General features: G+C 40.9%; 1 protein-coding gene across 15 annotated transcripts in view; it reads left to right on the top strand.

Moving 5' to 3' along the window:
- Window positions 1-2,087: 2,087 nt before the first annotated feature.
- Window positions 2,088-18,232, top strand: part of caska (calcium/calmodulin-dependent serine protein kinase a) — a 408,353-nt gene continuing 392,208 nt past the window's right edge. For 8 of the 15 annotated variants that reach the window (XM_059650307.1, XM_059650309.1, XM_059650310.1 and 5 more), the window contains exon 1: window positions 2,088-2,702. Coding sequence is in view for 6 of the 15 variants with exons in the window: in XM_048541487.2 (XP_048397444.1) it covers window positions 2,644-2,702 (59 nt within the window). In the remaining 9 variants the exon portion in view is untranslated. The remainder of the gene's footprint in view (window positions 2,703-18,232) is intronic. The other 7 variants (XM_048541483.2, XM_048541486.2, XM_048541490.2 and 4 more) reach the window with 1 other exon arrangement.

The raw sequence follows: 18,232 nt of genomic DNA on the forward strand, positions 1-18,232 counted from the left end.
CCTTCTAAACTCAAGTGTATACAAGCCCAGTCGCTCCAATCTGTCAACATATGATAGTCCCGCCATTCCAGGAATTAACCTCATGAATCTACACTGCACTCCCTCAATAGCAACAATGTCCTTCCTCAAATATGGAGACCAAAACTGCACACAATACTCCAGGTGCAGTCTCACCAGGGCCCTGTGCAGCTGCAGAAGGACCTCTTTGCTCAAGTACATGTTTTGCATCTACCTCACAAATAATCATTTGATGGACTGTATATGACTAGCTGTTTCAAAGTACAAGCCAGACATCAAGGCACAGGCATATAATGTGCAGACACCGAAACTTGACGAGTGAAGACAGAGTTCAGTAGCACTAAAATAAACTTTTTATTCTATATTTTCTTCAGGGTAAATTCATAAAGTGATCTTGCATTTAAAAAGGTTGGAGGTAACTGATCTAAGCATTTCCCCTTGACATTCAAAGGCATTACCTGTGTTGAATGTTCCACTATGTACAAGCTGGGAGTTACCAGCAAAAAGAAACTGAGCCAGAGTAGCTATATAAACTCTGTGGCTGTAGGGACAGGTTAGGAGCCCAGAATTAGTTGGACTGAAGGGTCTGTTTACATACTGAGTGACACTATTAGCCTATATTGGTACATGAACAGGAAAGGTTCAGAGGGATATGGGCCAAATGCAGGCAACTAGGACTAGCTTAGTTGGGGAAACTTGCTTGGCATGGACGAGGTGAACTGAAGGGCCTGTTTCTGTGCTGTATGAATCTATAAATCTTTTCACCTCCTGTCTCCCTAAGCCTATCACCAACTAGAAGTCACAATTAGAGTGTAAGAGAACAGTTTTTTTGCTCACCTGGATAGGTGCAGCTCCAACCAATTTTTCTAAACAACCTGTTCAGAGAAGTTATTACACACCTTTGGAGGAGGTGGGGCTTGAATCTGGGCCTCTTAGTCCAGGGATAGGTACACTACCACTGTGCCACAAGAAGGCCTCGAGGTACAGCTCCACCAACAGTCAAGAAGATTAATAGTATCTGGGATAGAGTGGTCTGCTTGATTGGCAGCCCATTCAACACCTTCACGCTTCATTTCCTCCCCCATATTTGCTCAGTGACATCAGTTTGTACCCTTTACAATGTGGACTAACAGCATCTTCAAAACCATGACCTCCACCACACAGACGCACAAGACAGCCAATGCATGGAAATACCTAATCTTGCAAGTTCCCGTCCAAGCAACACATATTCTTGATCGATCCTTCACTGTCACTGAGTTAGAATCCTGGAACTCTCTTTCAAACATCACGGGGTGGCGTGGGGTGGGGTGTTACCTTCAGCCCAAGGAAAGTGGCGATTCGCGGGTGATGGCGAATAAATGCTGGTCTAGTCAGCGAAACGCACACCGCATTGACGAATACAAAACTAGGAATAGGCAATCTTGTCAGTATCACAATGTGGACTAATTTGGCTTTTGCATTACCTGAGTTACAATGGTGACTTTACAGATAGGTGGGAGAGGCATGCTTGGATTTAAATACGTGAGAATTTTAAAGCTGTTGAAATTGGGGAAACAGGACACAATATAGGTCAGCGCGGATAGGATGAATGAAAGGCATCAGTGATTTTAGGAAAGAAAACTCACATTGATGTAGTCTTCAATACAAAGATTGACCAGGATAGTATTAAAATTATGTAATTGTGTGACGGCGAAGGCCTGGAAGAGCAAGGCAGTGGCCACTGGCTTTTCAGTACTATATTCAACCGAATCTTCTATCACTCCCGTTTATTCACCAAGACATGTAATACAATAAATCATTTTAACACATAAAATATGTACTCAAACTGGGTCGTCTATTTTAGAACGAGGAGCACAGTTTCCTTTGTTTGGGTTAAAACCTGCCGTTTTGATGTGTAAACTGTCGACAAGGTGTAATTTGCTAAAACCACCGACGCGTGAGCGCACGCGCTACACGCAGGTGCTGCAGCCATCCAGGTTAACGCATGCCCAGCACTGGTTTGGCCACGGCCGGTTTGGCCTTCAAGCGCATGCGCAAACACTGTACCTCCATCTCGCCGCGAGCTCAGTGCTGACGCAGCCAGAGTGCGGGCAGTCGGGGAGCGGGCGTTGATTGGTGGTTACCTCCCTGACCAACCGCCGCCGCCTGAAACTGTAGCGGCGCAGCGACAGGGGACGGGCCGACACTAGCAGCCTACAGCACGACAGGGCGAAGTGTTAACATGGTCCGACGAGCGCCGACTGTAATATATTAAGACCTTTCTTTCATTGCGAATTATTCCCGGATTTTGGCCTGGATTTCCAGGGAGCAGTTCTATACAGAGAACAGAAGCCTTGGACTGTGGATTTTTTTTAAGGCAGTGAAAAAGAGAAGGTGGGGTCGCCAGGAGGAGGGCAGCGCCAAGCGTAGCCCAGCAGTCTGCTTTACCCGGCTGCTTCACTATCAATCAGTCTTCGTTTCGCTGGTGCTGTCTGGAGGAAAAAAAATCTTTTTCATTCATTGTGTCCTGAATTCTTTAACTGATCTACACGGGAAACGTTTTGTTTTAAAGACCAATTTCCACATTAGAGGGAGTTTTTTTTTACTTTGAATTCCCTCTCAAAATTCTGATTTTAATTATCGACTATGGCCGACGACGACGTCCTGTTTGAAGATGTATATGAGCTGTGTGAAGTGATTGGCAAGTAAGTGTGTTTTTTTTAAAAAATATATATATTTAAATTAAAGTAGAAATCAACTGAAGCCAGAATATTATGGTTGTGGTTTAATTCGTGGTTTTACTTAACGGGCCCTCCCTCTGTTTCCAGTGGATTACAGGATACGGCCGAAGGATTTATTTAGCTTTTTTGCATAATAACGAAAATAATTCTGGAAGTAAATTTAAACAAATAACATTTAGAAATCAACTTTATGCGTTAGGAAACAACTCATTATTTGCTACAATTTTATGTAAAAGTGGTACAGCCCATTGTGGATATTATTTACTTTGTAATGTATGAATTGAAATTGAAATATTGATAAAGCTGCTCTTGCATCTGAAGGATACGGTGCCTCCTTTTGAAGGAGAGGAGCATCAGACATTTATCCAGGAAATAATGAGTAGTTTCGGCTGTTTCCCGCAAAACCAAGAAATTTGCATTAATTATCAACTATATTTATGTATTGTTTTGATTCAGAAAGTTTATCGTTTAACGTTGTATGATATAATCCATTTTCTTAAGTCAGGTTGAAGATCAATTTTCGTGTTGTGAGAGCACTAATGCTCCAGCGAAGCAGTCGTTCTGATGCAGTGATTTTCAGTTAAATAAGGAAAGAATGTTTTGTCAACGTACAAGATTTTAATTGTCAAGATAAACATTTGATCAAGAGTTTCTCCTTGTAGGATGGGTCATTGTTCTTTTGTATTCTTAATTATTTTAAAACACTAGTGTTCAGGACGTGGTTTATGCATGTTTATCAGCATAGCATTTTTGTATCTCATTTATTTGTTTAGACATTTTCGTAACAAATATTTACTCTTTATTATGTTCAAATGGTGGATTGTTTTCTGGGTTTTTTTGGCTATGCATTGTAATATGTTTTCAGTCCTGTTAGGTAATCAGAATAGTGTTGACAGATAATCTCAAATATCTGTAATTGAAAGTAAATAGTCAAATATGACGCTTCTTTTGCGGTTATCTTTAAAAACTCAGGCTGTATCACAAACTTTTAAATTTAGCATGTAGTTTTAGAAATGCCATTCTTACCTTTTGCATCTATCAAGATTTCTTGTTTCAAGCAAATTGTTTTAAAAAATACAGCAGTAACTTAACCCTTTTTGGGTATTCAGATTCCTGAAGAAGGGTTTTTTAAAAGACTTGTGACCTTGTATATTTTATTTTAAAATTATATGTGTAACTTGCAACTGAACAACTGAGTTATGTTAAATTCATACTTCTGTAATTTCAGCCGAGAGAAATTGGAAGATTGCAATACTAAATATATAGAAATGGATTTTTAATTCCATTTTTGCAATTGAATCTCAGAAGATAGTGTATGAATTGTTGAGAGGATACTGACATAGATGTTACAAATATTTTGAGATGAGCCTGTCTTAACAGGAAAGTATAATGACTTGAATAGTTTTGCTTTTATATTCAATTGCAGAGCAAAATAGCTGTAAATAAAACAGATTTGTGATCACATTCTTTGATTTCACAGTTGCAATTGCATTTACTATAATGCTTTTTACTAAAATTTTGCGCTCCAGTTGTGTCTTTGGTCACATGATGCTAAGTTAAACTGCATTAGTCAGTTTTACAGTACCTATTTTAGGTAGGGACATAGGAGTTGTAAAAGTATCATTCTGTTCCAATCCCTTCAAAGCCTTGCTTCATTCTGTAATCTATTTACTATGGATATTGGTGAACACACAAGCCAATTCTTTCATTTCACCACTCTTGACCATTGCCTTCAGCTGCTTAGAACCTGACTTCTGAGATCTCCTCCATAAATCATTTCACATCTCCGACATGCTCTCCTCTCTTTTAAGGCCTTAAGTTTTTTTTTAAATGTCGTGTACCTATGTAATGTTTTGGAAAACTTCATCTTGATAAAGATGTAATTTTTGTTAAGATGTTTTATTTAAAATCTAATTTAGTTCTTTAGCATTTTGAGTTTGGAATGATTTTCAGTCATCTTTGGCTAAAGAAAAGCATCCAGAGTTGACAAATTTAGTTAAAGAAACAATTAATGAAATCAGATTTCAGGAGCAAAGCCTCTAGAATCGTTCAAGGGAAAGTTGATTGCTGTGCTACTGGAGTGTGGCTTGCATCGAAAGACAACATAGAAGGTTAAAGTTGTTTTTCTTGTCAACTAAAACAACTTTTGGTGCTTAGATTCATATGCATTTTATTCTTTGTTTTTTTTCAAAATCCTGAATGTACTCAACAAATCAGACAACATCTATACAGAGAGAAATTAGTTAACTTTTGCAGGTCACTGAACTTTCATCAGAACTGAAAACATTTAGAACTAAGTAATTTGTTGTAATGGATTAAATTTTCCTCATTGTTTCCTTTCAAAAACAAAAAAACATTTGATAGTTTTACCAGATTAAAGGGAACATACGAAATGACATTATTACATTTTGTTAGCTTTGTACGTAATGTTCAATGAAGTAACTTGCTGGTTCATTCACCTCTCCCCAAAACTGCAATCAAGTGTGTTTGTTTTGTCTTTTATAGGGGGGAAAAAAAACCCAATAATTAGCTAGAGGACTCATTCACAATGCGGACAAAACTCCTTGAAAATTTTGTAATAGGCATATGTTTTATTGGTGTGCATGGATGAGCAGACTCCAAGGGGTAAAAGTGGCCTGCTCTTGATCTAAGACTTGGAGACGGTATGGACCGCAGAGGTTGGAAGCTAGGGTCAATAAATGTGGAGCCGGAAAAGTACAGCAGGCCAGACAGCATCCAAGGAGTAGGGATATCAACGTTTCAGGCCAAAACCTTGACTTCCCTACTCCTCAGATGCTGCCTAACCTGCTGTGCTTTCCCACCTCCACAGTGATTTGGTGTTGATCTATTTTCTGATAGAATGGAGGATGGGTGATTAACCAGGATTTAGAGTATCAAGAGTTAGTGAAGCAGTGATCTGGATGTGGATTTTAATAGCAGATGCACTAAAAACAGGTAAAGGTATGATTGGAGGTGACCTTAGTGAATTCACAATGGTATGAGGTGGAGAAATTGTCTCTCAGATTTTGAGTGACGAATAGTGGTTCATATTCACAAAGGGGAAGTGATAGGTGATGTAATGGTATTATCACTGGACCTGTCAATCCAGGGGCCCAGGTAGTATTCTGGGACCCAGGTTTGAATCCCACAATGGCAGTTGGTAGAATATGAGCTCAATTTTTTTTTAAGAAATCTGAATTGAAGAGTGTCACGATGCCCATGAAACAATCACTGGCAGTTAAAATCCATCTGGTTCATTAATGTCCTTTTTTTTTACGGAAGCTAACTGCCATTCTTACATGTGACTCCAGATGACAGCAATGTGTTGACTCTTCACTACCCTCTTGGGATGGGGCAATAAATGCTGGCCTAAGTGGCAATACCCTCATCTCATGAATAAAACAAAACTTGTAAGATGTAGGCATCGCTGGCTGGCTAACCAGCATCTTATTACCTGTCCTTAGTTTCCTTTTGAGAAGGTGAGTGTGAGCTGCCTTCTTAAACTGCAGCAGTTCACATACTGTAAACTGACCCACAATGCCCTTTACGGAGGCTTTTTCAGGATCTTGACCCAGTTACAGAGAAGGAACTTGCGATGTATTGGGAGAGTGGAATCAGAATTCATGAGTCCTTCGGCCATGCACTCACGTCCTATGCGGACCAGGTGGCGGACATGTTCGCTGATACTTTTTAACATCATTTTGCTACGATCTGAAGTCCCCACCTGCTTTAAGAAGACCACTATCATTCCAGTAGCCAAAAAAAACACATACAACATGCTTCCGTGACTGCTGCCCAGTGGCTGTGACCTCCATAATCATAAAATGCTTCAAGAGATTAGTCATGGTCCACATCAACTCTAGCTTCCCAGCCTGTCTTGATCCTTTGTCATTTGCTTACTGGTGAAAGAGGTCTGTTGTGGACACCATTTCCCTAGCACCATGGAATATCTGGACTGTAAGGATACCTACACCAGGTTCTGATTTATCAACTACAACTCCACCTTCAACACTAATCCCAAACAAACTAATCTCCAAACTCAGACCTAGGTCTTGGCTCTGCCCTCTGCAACTGGATCCTCAGCTTTCTAACCCTAACCCAATCAGTAAAGATCGACAATAGCATCTCCTCCATAATCCTCAACATTGGCACATTGCAAAGATGCGTACTTAGCACTCTACTGTGTGGCCAAATTTCATACGAGCACCTTCTACAAGTTTACACGACGCTGCCATTGTAGGCCAGATATCCAGCAACGATGGGTCATAGGAGTGACGGTAAGTACCAACCCAGCCTGGACCTTCCATGTAGATGCAATGGTCAAGAAGGCACAACAAGCCTCTTCTTCCTGACCACCCTTCCATGGATGCGCCATAGAAAGCATTCTGTCTGGGTTCATCATGGCATCTGCTCTGTCCAGGACCAAAAGAAACTGGAAGGTTGTATATACAGCTCAGATCAATCTCTCATCCATGGACTCCATCTATTTTTCATGTTGCTGCGGAAACAATGCCAACTTCATCAAAGACCCCTTTCACCCCAGTAATACTCTCTCACCCTCTTCCATGAGGCAGAATATAACAGAAGCTTGAACACACACACCAACACGTTCGAGAACAGCTTCTTCCTTCCGGTTATTAGACTGCTGAATGGACCTCTAATTTCAAAATTAACGTTGCTTTTGCTTTTATGCAGCTGTGACCTTTGTATGTCTTGCTTTGTCTAAGCACCCTATAATCTTTGTGTCCTTGTACACTATGATCTGCCTGTTCTACTCGTAAAACAAAACTTTTCACTGTACTTGGATACATATGACAACAATAAATCAAATCACTAGTGAGATTTGAAATTTTATATTGAGTGTTTAAAATCCTTGTTCAGAGCTAACTGTCTTACAAAGAGCCTGGCTGCGCAGCCAGTAGAGGTGTGAAAGAGAGAAGTGGGTTTCATTTGCAAGCTGATTCAAAGTATTTGGATAAGGAACAATGATTGTTGCAGGATTTTAGAGGTACAAGGTGGAAGGAGAAACTATAACTGAAGTTACCTTGGCTATGACCGTCTTGATTAAAAACAAGGCTGGATAACAAAGGGAAGGCTTTGAAGGTTGATGTGGTCAAATGTACCAAAGGCTACCAAAATTGAGAAGGAATGTCTGTCACTAAGGGAGCCATTTTATGGCTTTGTTTAGGGCCACCCTGGAATTGTGGGAATACATTCCTCCTGTTGGGGGTTCAGAATAGAGTTGTGAATAAGATGGGCAAGGATGGGAGAATGATGATTTGTTCAGGAATTGTGGAAAGGAAGTGAAACAGGTTTTTTAATTTATTCATTTGTGGGATGTGGGTATCGCTGGCGGACTGGCTGGCCAATATTTCTTGCCCAGCCCTAGTTGCCCTTGAGAAGGTGGTACTAAGCTGCCTTTTTGAACCGCTGCAGTTCTCCTACTGTAGATTAACCCACAATGCTATAAGGGAGGGAATTCCAGGATTTTGACCCAGCGATAGTGAAGGAACGGCGATTATATTTCCAAGTCAGGATGGTGAGTGACTTGGAGGGGAACTTGGAGGTGGTGGTGTTCCCATGTAGCTGCTACCCTTGTCCTCCTAGATGGAAGTGGTTGTGCGTTTGGAAGGTACTATCTGACGATCTTTGAATTTCTGCAATATATCTTGTAGATAGTACACACAGTGTCGATGGTGGAGGGAGTGAATGCTTGTGGATGTAGTGGAAATCATATTTCCCTCCCCACCCGTATCTGCCTTCTGTAGGGACCACTCTCTCCGTGACTCCCTCATCTGCTCCACACGCCCCACTAGCCCCACCATCCCTGGCATTTTGCCTTGCAATCGCAGGAAGTGCTATACCTGCCCCTACACCTCTTTCTCCTCTCCCCCCCCCCCCCCCCCCAACCTCCACCCAAGGAACCAAAAAGACCTTCCACATCAGATAGAGGTTCGCCTGCACATCTGCTAATGTGGTCTACTACATCCGCTGCTCCCGATGTGGCCTCCTCTACATTGAGACCAAGCGCGCACTAGGAACATTGGTGATCAGAGATAATGGGAACTGCAGATGCTGGAGAATCCAAGATAACAAAGTGTGAAGCTGGATGAACGCAGCAGGCCAAGCAGCATCTCGGGAGCATAAAAGCTGAAGTTTCGGGCCTAGATCCTTCATTAGAGAGCTCTCTGATGAAGGGTCTAGGCCCAAAACATCAGCTTTTATGCTCCCGAGATGCTGCTTGGCCTGCTGTGTTCATCCAGCTTCACACTTTGTTATCTCAGAGCACCTGTACTCAGTTCACAATAAACGACAACATCTTCTGGTCGCAGACCACTTCAGCTCCCCCTCCTGGTCCCTGGGCAACATGTCTGTTCTGGGCCTCCAGTGTCACAATGATGCCACCTGGAAACTGGAGAAGCGGCACCTCATATTCCACCTTGGGAGACTACAACCCAATGGTCTCAATGTGGACTTTACCAGTTTCAAAATCTCCCCACCCCCAGCCTCATCTCCATCTCCTTGACTTGACACAACCTGTCCATCCTCTCTCCCACCTATCTGCTCCTCCCACATCACTGACAAATCCCCACCACTGTATCCCAGCACTCACCTCTTAGCATACCACCTACCTTCCCCAGCCCCACCCCTCCACACACACATTCTTTATTTCAGAGCTCCCTTCCCCATTTCTGAAGAGAATCCCAACCCGAAGCAGCACCTTTCCTCTGCTAGCCGGCCTGCTGTGTTCCTCAAGCTCCACACTGTTATCTCTGAGTCCAGCATCGGCAGTTCTTACTGTCGCTATAGACCTTGAATTCTAATTAAAGGTCACCCATTTGCCAGGTGTCCCTTTGCCTGCAAACAAACTACTCCCATCAGCCCAGCAAGCTTCTGTCCAATTCCATTGAAATTCGTCTTGCCCCAATATAGAATTAGAACATGTTGAACAGTTTTGTCCATCTCTGTAAGTATTTTAAAATTACTAGAACTATGTTCACAGGTCCCAAGATGCTCCCCTGCTGTCACTTCAGTTATCTGTCCTGCCCTATTTCCCAAGAGTAGGTCGAGTTTTGCCCTTTCCCGAGTAGGATCCTCTATATACTGTTTGAGGAAACTTTCCTGAATGTATTTTAAAAATTTCGCCCCACCTAAGCCCTTAACCCTATGGAAGACTAAGTCTATGTTAGGAAAATTTAAAATCCCCCACTATGACAACCTTATTCTTCATGAAGGTCTCTGCATATATTTTCCTCTAATTCTCATCAGGGGCCGGGAGTACAACCTCAGTGACATCACCATCCCCTTCTTATTTCTTAGCTCCACCCACAAAGCTTCACTGTATGATCCCTCAGTTGTTTCATCTCTGATTACTGCTGTGAAAGCCCCCTTTAATCAAAAATGCAACTCCCCTTCCCCTGTTTCCTCCACCTCTGTCCCGCCTAAAGCACCTGTACCCTGGCACGTAGTCATGTCCCTCCCATAACCATGTTTCTGTAATGGCTGTGATATCTCAACCACACGTATCTATCCATGTCCTGTGTTCATTGGCCTTGCCTGCCAACACTCTTGCATTGAAATAGATGCAATTTAATCCAACAGCATTCCTCACTCCCTGTCTTGTTCCGGTCTGACCTGTCTCTTCAGGTTGTTCTTTGGCCTGCAGGCCTGTGACCAGCAGTGTACCATGGGGATTGGTACTGGGTCCTCTTTTGTCATTTTATGTAAATTATTTGGATGACAGAATAAGAGGCATGGTTAGTAGGTTTGTGGATGACACCAAAACTGGTGGTATAGTGAACAGTGAAGGTTATCCAATTGGGTCAGTGGGCTGAGGAGTGACAGAAGGAGTTTAATTTGGATAAATGTGAAGCAGTACATTTTTGTAAAACAAACAAGGACAGAATTTATACAGTTGATGGTAGGGCCCTGGGTAATGTTGTAAAACAGCGAGGCTTAGGGGTTCAGGTACATTGCCAACCACCCAGTCTACCTGTGATACAATGCCTGCCTTCATTGCTCAGACCACTGGGTGTAGGAGTTGGGATGACATGTTGAGTTGCACAGGATGTTGGTGAAGCATTTTCTGGACTACTGTCTGCAGTTCTGGTTGCCCTTTTGTAGGAAGGATATTACTAAATTGGAGAGGGTTCAGAAAAGATTTGCCAGGATGTTGCTGGGATTGGAGGTTTTGAATTATAAAAATGATCTGGGACTTTTTTCGCTGGAGATTAGGAGTTAAGAACTGATCTTTATAGAAGTTTATCTAAGCGCCTCATGATTTCATAAGGTAGGGGAATTCAAACTAGGGGGCATTTTCTTAACGTGAGAAGAGAAAGATTTAAAAGGGGGTCTAAGGGGCATCCTTTTTACTCAGGGTTAACGTGCTGCCAGAGGAAGTGGTGGAGGCCGGTACAATTAGAACATTCAGAAGACATCTGGATCAGTATGTGAATAGGAAGGGTTTAGAGGAATAGGGGCCAAATGCTGGCAGATGGGACCAGATTAATTTGGGATATCTGTAAGCATGGATGAGTTGGACCGAAGGGTCTGTTTACATGCAGTACGGCTGTATGACTATGACTGTGACTCTGACTCGATGATTTGGGACTATTAGAAAAGGAACTGAAGTCGGAAACAGTAGAAGGATGCTGCTGATGAAGGAGAAATTATACAGTTAGTGATTGAATCGGGTTAGCTAAGTCATTGGGCTGACAATGAGTATGGTAGGGGAGTTTATATGGAGCAAGAGATTATCCTCTGTCAAATCATAGAGCTAGCAAACTGAGTTGGAGTCAGCAAGGTAACAGTGTTTTTGTGCAAAGGCTGAAAAAGACTGTCTGAAAGTGAAATTTGTTTTTTTTTAATTTAGAAAAAAGCTAGAGGAAGCAGAAGAGGGAACACAATGAGGTCATCAAAGATGAAGAGGCAGCATAAGAGTTGGGATTAGAGACTAAGGCTTGGTACTGAAAAAAAACTTCATTGTTAAACGAGACACCATTATTGCCAGGTGGTGTAGTTGAAACAAGCCAGTCAGTGTATTCAAGGAAAGACTTGTATGTGGGAGCAAAGAAGAGAGAAATGTAGGGGCAGGTTAGAAAGGGGTGGATAGAGTGGGAGGAAGCTCATGTCGTGTATTAGTACTGACACAGACCAAATGGCCCTTTTACCTTGAATTCCATTATATTATGTGAGGACAATAAACTAATACAATACTATAGTAGTTTGAATAGGGAGCATTTGTAGCTACTGAAGATTGATGGTTCAATAATTGTGTTGACCAAGATTTCATATTACAATGCAAGGATTGTAAAACAAAGATCACTATTCAATTTTAAGATTTCTGCAGGTTCTCTGACTTTTTGTAATTACAAAAAGGATTTTAACATAAAAGTCATTGGAATCAAATAATCATCACTGGCAAGGATCTTTTGAACAAATTATTAATCCAGGGATTAATGTGGAACAAAATTGTGCCCAGATATGAGAATTGAAGTACAAGAGGGAAGCAAAATATTTCTTATTTTTTTAACAGTTACAGAAAATCCATGGATACACAAATGAACATTATTAAGTGTTATGTCTTATCATGTGATTGATCTGACGTGGGCCAGAACTATCTACTACAATCCAAATGCTCTGTTTATTCTTTGTACTCTTTAATATTTTCTACATAATGATCTAAATCCGTTTTAAGTCCAGACATTGGTTGTAGTTTCAAAAGTCATTTATAACTCACATTTTAGCAATGTTTTATGCAAAGAAATCCTTCAAAACATGTTTTTATTCTTCTGCTTCTAATCATGAGCTTATGTTCCCTGATTACTTATTTACTGACCAGTGATTCACCGCTAACCCTCAAACTAATTCCACATTTTGTGTGATTTTTAGTCTCCTTTTTAAATGTTTCTCCTCTAATAAGTGTCTCATCTTAATTGTCTACTGATCCCTGTGCTCCACTATCTTTCAATGCCATTGAAAGTTTTTCTATTTGGGATGTATGCCATGTTTTCAAAATGTGTTATTTCATATTGTTTCTTATTCATTCGTGGGATGTAGGCCTCATTGGCTTGGCCAGCATTAATTGCCCATCCTTAATTACACAAAGGGCAGTTAAGAGTCAACCACACTGCTGTCGGCCTGGAGTCAAGTGTAGACTAGACCAGATGAAGACAGCAGTTTCCTTCCCTAAAGGACGTCTGTGGACTAGAAAGGTTTTTCCCACGATCAACAATAGCTTCATGGTCACCATTAGACTCTTAATTCCAGATTTTAAAAAAAATTATTGAATCCAAATTCCACCGTCTGCCGTGACAGGATTCAAACTCTGCTGTCCAGAACATTAACTCGGTCTCTGGATTAACAGTCCAGCAATAACACCGCAAGGTCATCGCCTCCCTCTACACTGCATTTACTGCGTAACTTGCTACTCCTGTTTGTTTGATATGTAATTTCCTGCATGCTGCTGCTTCACAGTTTGCCATGCTGTCTAATTTGGTTATAATTATTTAATCTATGTCCATGAATGCATCATTTTTTCCTGTGGAGAAACAACAATCTTGGCACTTGTTTTTCTGCTTTTATTTTCATGTATCCTTTACAATATTTTTGTTATTTTATAATTAGTGTCTTTAATTTTTGCATAAGAACTTTATTATACAGTAGTTTAGCAAAACTCTTTTTAAATGGCAAATGTACAAGCATTTTTTTTTTAATTTATGATGCAATTTGTGAATGAAAATCTTAAGAACTGCCACAGGTTTTGCTCATCTTACACTGCTTTTCATTTCTTTCACATTTTTCCATGTTTTTTCCCCTCCTCTTTCTGTGCATCTCCACTTGTCCATTTTTCTGTCTTCCATTTTGTATACGAGTTATAATTCTTGTCACTGTTTGGTCTGCATCTTACATTATTTTCTGATGCCTCAGGCTTGCTGCTTTAGTGATTCATTTAATTGTTAGATTTTACCTTTTGTTGGATTAGAGCGAGACAGAGTTTACAGAATGACCTGGGCCCTTTTTGCTTATCTGCTTATCAATGACTTTTCTTTTTAAAAAAAAGGTGGATTTTATCTGCTCTCCCTAAAATGTTACTACACTAAAACTTTATTCTGATCAGGACAGAATGAAATGTGCTTGCAATAGGAATTGTTTCTGATTGGGTGTAAGATGAAGGGTTTGTTCAGTTTTGAATGAGCATTTTTTTTTGTTCCTGGAAATGTTCAGGGAAGCCAGTTCACAAGTTCAAGTGCTGTCAGAGCAGCAAGGAAATTTCAAGCTCTGCTAATAGGATACATTTGTAAAACTCAAGTACCTAGATTTCGTAACTGCCACATGGGTTGCTGAATTCCTTTTCCAGAAGCAAATATGCTGTTTTTGCTTGTGTAACCCAGATGTAACTCCAAATCCACAGCAATGTGACTCCTAATTACCTCCTAAATGGCTGAGCTGGCCATTCAGTTGTTACAAATTGGCTTTAAAAATAAACAGCTGTCATCGACCTTGACCACAAAGGCACATCCAGCTCCTCCTGGGGGGCTTGTGTCAATATTTGGAAAGTTTTCCCATAGATCTGTCAAGCAACATAGAAATACTCTGTTAGTATTAAGTGGAAAGGTATGAACTTGCTCCCTTTTTCTTTACCTTCCTCGTTCACAACAGACGTGCAAGATCTTTTTAGCATGGGGCTGCAATCTCAAATTAAAATGTAGTTAATTACTTTTAGTGTAAACAACTAAATTTTGAGGAGAAAGATTTTTGAGTTAAAGAGCAAATTTATTACCTGCTAACCCTGAGAAAAGAATTAAAGCAGCATTTGTGCAGTCACTTGGTCTTTTCACCAGACTTCTGCCAAAGCAGCACTTGAACTTGTGACTAGGCTTCCCTGAACATTTCCCGGAACAACATTCAAAGGGGACAGTGTCCTGTCCAAAACAAGCTAAAATAACATATGATCAAGAGTGATTTGGATGCCCTTAAGGTGCAAGGTTTTAACCTGAGACCAAAGATTATTGGTTTCTTGAATGTTTTAGTTATTTTTAGTTTGCTTAGTTCCGAGATTTCTTTCCTGTCAGTACAACCAATCTCTCCACTTTGTCCCTCCCAAGAAGAAAAGAGAAAGAGGAAATCTTCAGTCTGTATTCAGTTTTGCGTTCTTAGTTCCATTTCATTTGGTCTACCAGACAAAAACACCTTCAAGTTGAAGCTGTTTGTATCTTCTCCATCAGATGTTGTTATTGTTTTTAGGCTGCTAATTGCAGTAGATTTTCATCTAGTGAAGATTCTCATAATGGTATAAATCAAATCGGCAGTAATGACCTTTTCTTCCTTCCCGTAGAGCTGATTTCATTGTCTTCAGGTAAAATGTTAGTTTCAGCTTGGACTGAATTTGGCCTCATTCATGAAGCTTTTATAAAAACTGGTGACTCCTGTGGTAATTGTAAACCAACGTTTTTTTGGTTCTTTTTTCAGAATTAGTCAAACCTCAGATATTAACACTGCCAATGGAATCCAAAGATCAACAGTCGCCGTATTTTTCCAGATGTCAATTTTTTTTCTTGAATTAGGCTCTCAAAACTTTGCCACCTCTGGTGTTAGGCTGACAAATCTATATTTATTCCAGTCCTTCTTTTAAAACAGTGGCAAATATTTGCAATTCTCACTCCTGTGGTGCAAATCCAGTACTGTAAGGAGATTTGGAAGATCTGTGGACAGAGCCTGTACAGTTTCAACCCTTAACTTCACAACCTGAAATGCATCCTATGCAGAACAGCCAATTTTTCTATTTTAGATCTTCTCAAATTTTTTTTAAGCATTTCTTTCACTTCTGAGAGTTCATGGCTTGCATGGTGCTAATAGGAGTCTCCTCTCTTATCAAGTTGAGAAATGAAAGAAGTTGTTTTGATCTGGGACATATTATGTAAATCTCTGGTAAATCAGCTAGTTACTTTGCATTTTTTTTGAAGATTGGAAGTCGCATATGCTTTGATCTTGTGCACTGTCTTGTATATGTGTATTTTGCACATGAGATGGTGTGCGTCCTTTTTCTCCATCCCCAACCTATGCCAATAACCACGCACTTTGCAATGATGCACAGCATCTGTGAGATGTACATCTATCAACTTGATAGGAGAGGGAAATGACCGTATATCTTCAAGTGACCAGAGTAGTGACTCAACCATCGGCAATTCAGGGCATGTTGGTGCACTGTTAGCAGGGATTTTGACTTCAATACCAACAAGACTCTGTTGGAAATGCATAGTATATTTTTTTTTATAAAAGAGCCAAAAGACTCATTGCTTATTTTGTTTATATATTTTGTAAACAAAGTGTGATGTAAACTGTGGGGTTTATTTGATTTAATATTTCTTCTTATAATTTTGGATTCCTAGTTTTGCATTTGTAACTAGTGGGCTTTCTGCTTGTCTCAAGTTAATAGTTGTATGTATTTGTTTGGCTGTGGCGATTTCTTTCAAAAGAGTGAACTGGTTTGTGTGCGCCATTAATTGACTTTAAGATCACAATCAACCCAACCCCATGTGTGTATAAATATCAGTTTAGCTCTGTCAGCTGGACGGTTGGTGTGTGAAGCAAACACCGTAGATTTTATTCCCATCACTGGCTAAGGTTACCATGGGGGAACTGTCCTTGCTTCTCAACTTCTCCTGTCACCTGAAGCATGGTGGCCCTCAGGTTAAATCACCACCAGTTATCCACCTCTAAATAGAAAGCACCCTTTATAGTCTGGCAATACCATTGCAATACCCACTTTCATTCATTGAAGATCTGTTCTGTGGACTGGCTAGGGGAAAGAAATTCTCAAATGGATTTGTTGCAGGCTTGCTTGCAGATGGGGCTCATGAAGCTGTCCCAACGGTTGTTGCTGATAGTGACACACAGGACAGTTTCACTACAAGCAACCTTTTGGCATCACATTTGCACTCTCTGTATTCTAGAGGGCCATGGACTAAATTTTGTGCGGGTTGCCAGGTATCCAGTGTTATCACGAATATATTTTAGTTGCTGGAACCACCAAAGTGGAGCATTTGGAAAAATCTAGAAAAATACCCTCGAACAGTTGCAGGAGAATGATCTACAAGTAAAAAAGGGGGCAATGAATTTTTTTAAGACTTTGTAGAGAACCTGTATTGTGTAATCGATGGCAAGTGACCACACAAGGCACCCAAGAACATGGAGGCTATCATGAAGGCTCCCAGACCAGAGAATGAGTATCAACTAAGATCGTTCTTGGAACTTGTAAATTATCATGGTAAATTCAAGTCTGATCTTGCACCCATGCTAAAACCCCTGCAATGATTACTGGGAGGAGGCTGGCCACTGAAATGAATCTAAGAATGTGGGGAAGGCTTATCAGGAGGTGAAGCAAGCCCTACAATGGTTGGAACTGTTGACATATTTCACCCAAAGTCGCTGCCACAGTTACCGTGCGATACCGTGGCTTTTCGGGTTAATGCTGTACTGCCCTCTGTCTTGCCAAATGGAGAGAAAAGGCCCATTGTGTTTTCATCAAGGCCATTCATGAAGATGGAGGAGAAGTATGTCTAAGTGGGAAAGAAGGATTGGGTATCATGTTTGGTGTTAAGAAGTTCACCCATTTCCTTTACTGTAGGCACTTCGTGCTGCTGACAGACTGCAGGCTGCTAACCTCCATTTTTAGCCCATCTACAGGAATATTGCAATGGCAGCAGCATGCCCGCGGAGATGGATACTGGCTGTGTCAACCTACTCCTATGAAATTGGATACCGACCATCAGAGAAGCACGGCAGTGCAGATTTTATTGTTAAAGTTATCATGACTGGGAAATAAGGATGTTCCCAACTGGAAACTGAAAATTACGTACTTTTCCCAGGAAGACCAGGTAACGGTGTCAGACGCGGATCTGGTCTTCACCCTAGTGGTGGACTTCTTCCTGAGAGACAAGTCCTGTCATAGAAATCGCCCGGAACTATACTTTTACCTGCTTAAGAGATGGGAGTAGTTGTTATCAGACGTGTATTTAATGTGGGGAATAAGAGTTGTTATCACTGTCCTGTTAAGTGGAAAGGTGTGGGGAACATGTGCACCAAGGGCATTCCAGTGTGGTGCAAATAAAAGAAATATCTATGGAGCTACTTTTGGTGGCCAAAGGTGGACCTCCAGATGGATTAGAATTAGGTTTTATTATACGTACACTTAAATACAGGAATATACAAGTTCAGTGAAAAGTGTACAAAGTCGCTATTTCCGGCACCATCTTCATTACAAAGGTGCCTCAGTACAAAATCTTTAGGTATAAATTAGAAAAATATAGAAATAAAGTTAAAAGTTCAGCATTACAGTCTTCTCAAGCAGAGACAAGAAGAAAAATAATAAAAGCAGGCAAGACCGTGGTGGGCCTCGCTTTGGCTGGGAGTTTGCTGCTGGGCCTCCCATCGAGGCCAGGAATCTGCCCTCGTTCAACCTGTTGCCACCAATGCTGTCTGAGGATGGGAAA

This window comes from Stegostoma tigrinum, chromosome 12 (assembly GCF_030684315.1).
Source record: "Stegostoma tigrinum isolate sSteTig4 chromosome 12, sSteTig4.hap1, whole genome shotgun sequence".
In the NCBI taxonomy this organism is placed as follows: domain Eukaryota; kingdom Metazoa; phylum Chordata; class Chondrichthyes; order Orectolobiformes; family Stegostomatidae; genus Stegostoma; species Stegostoma tigrinum.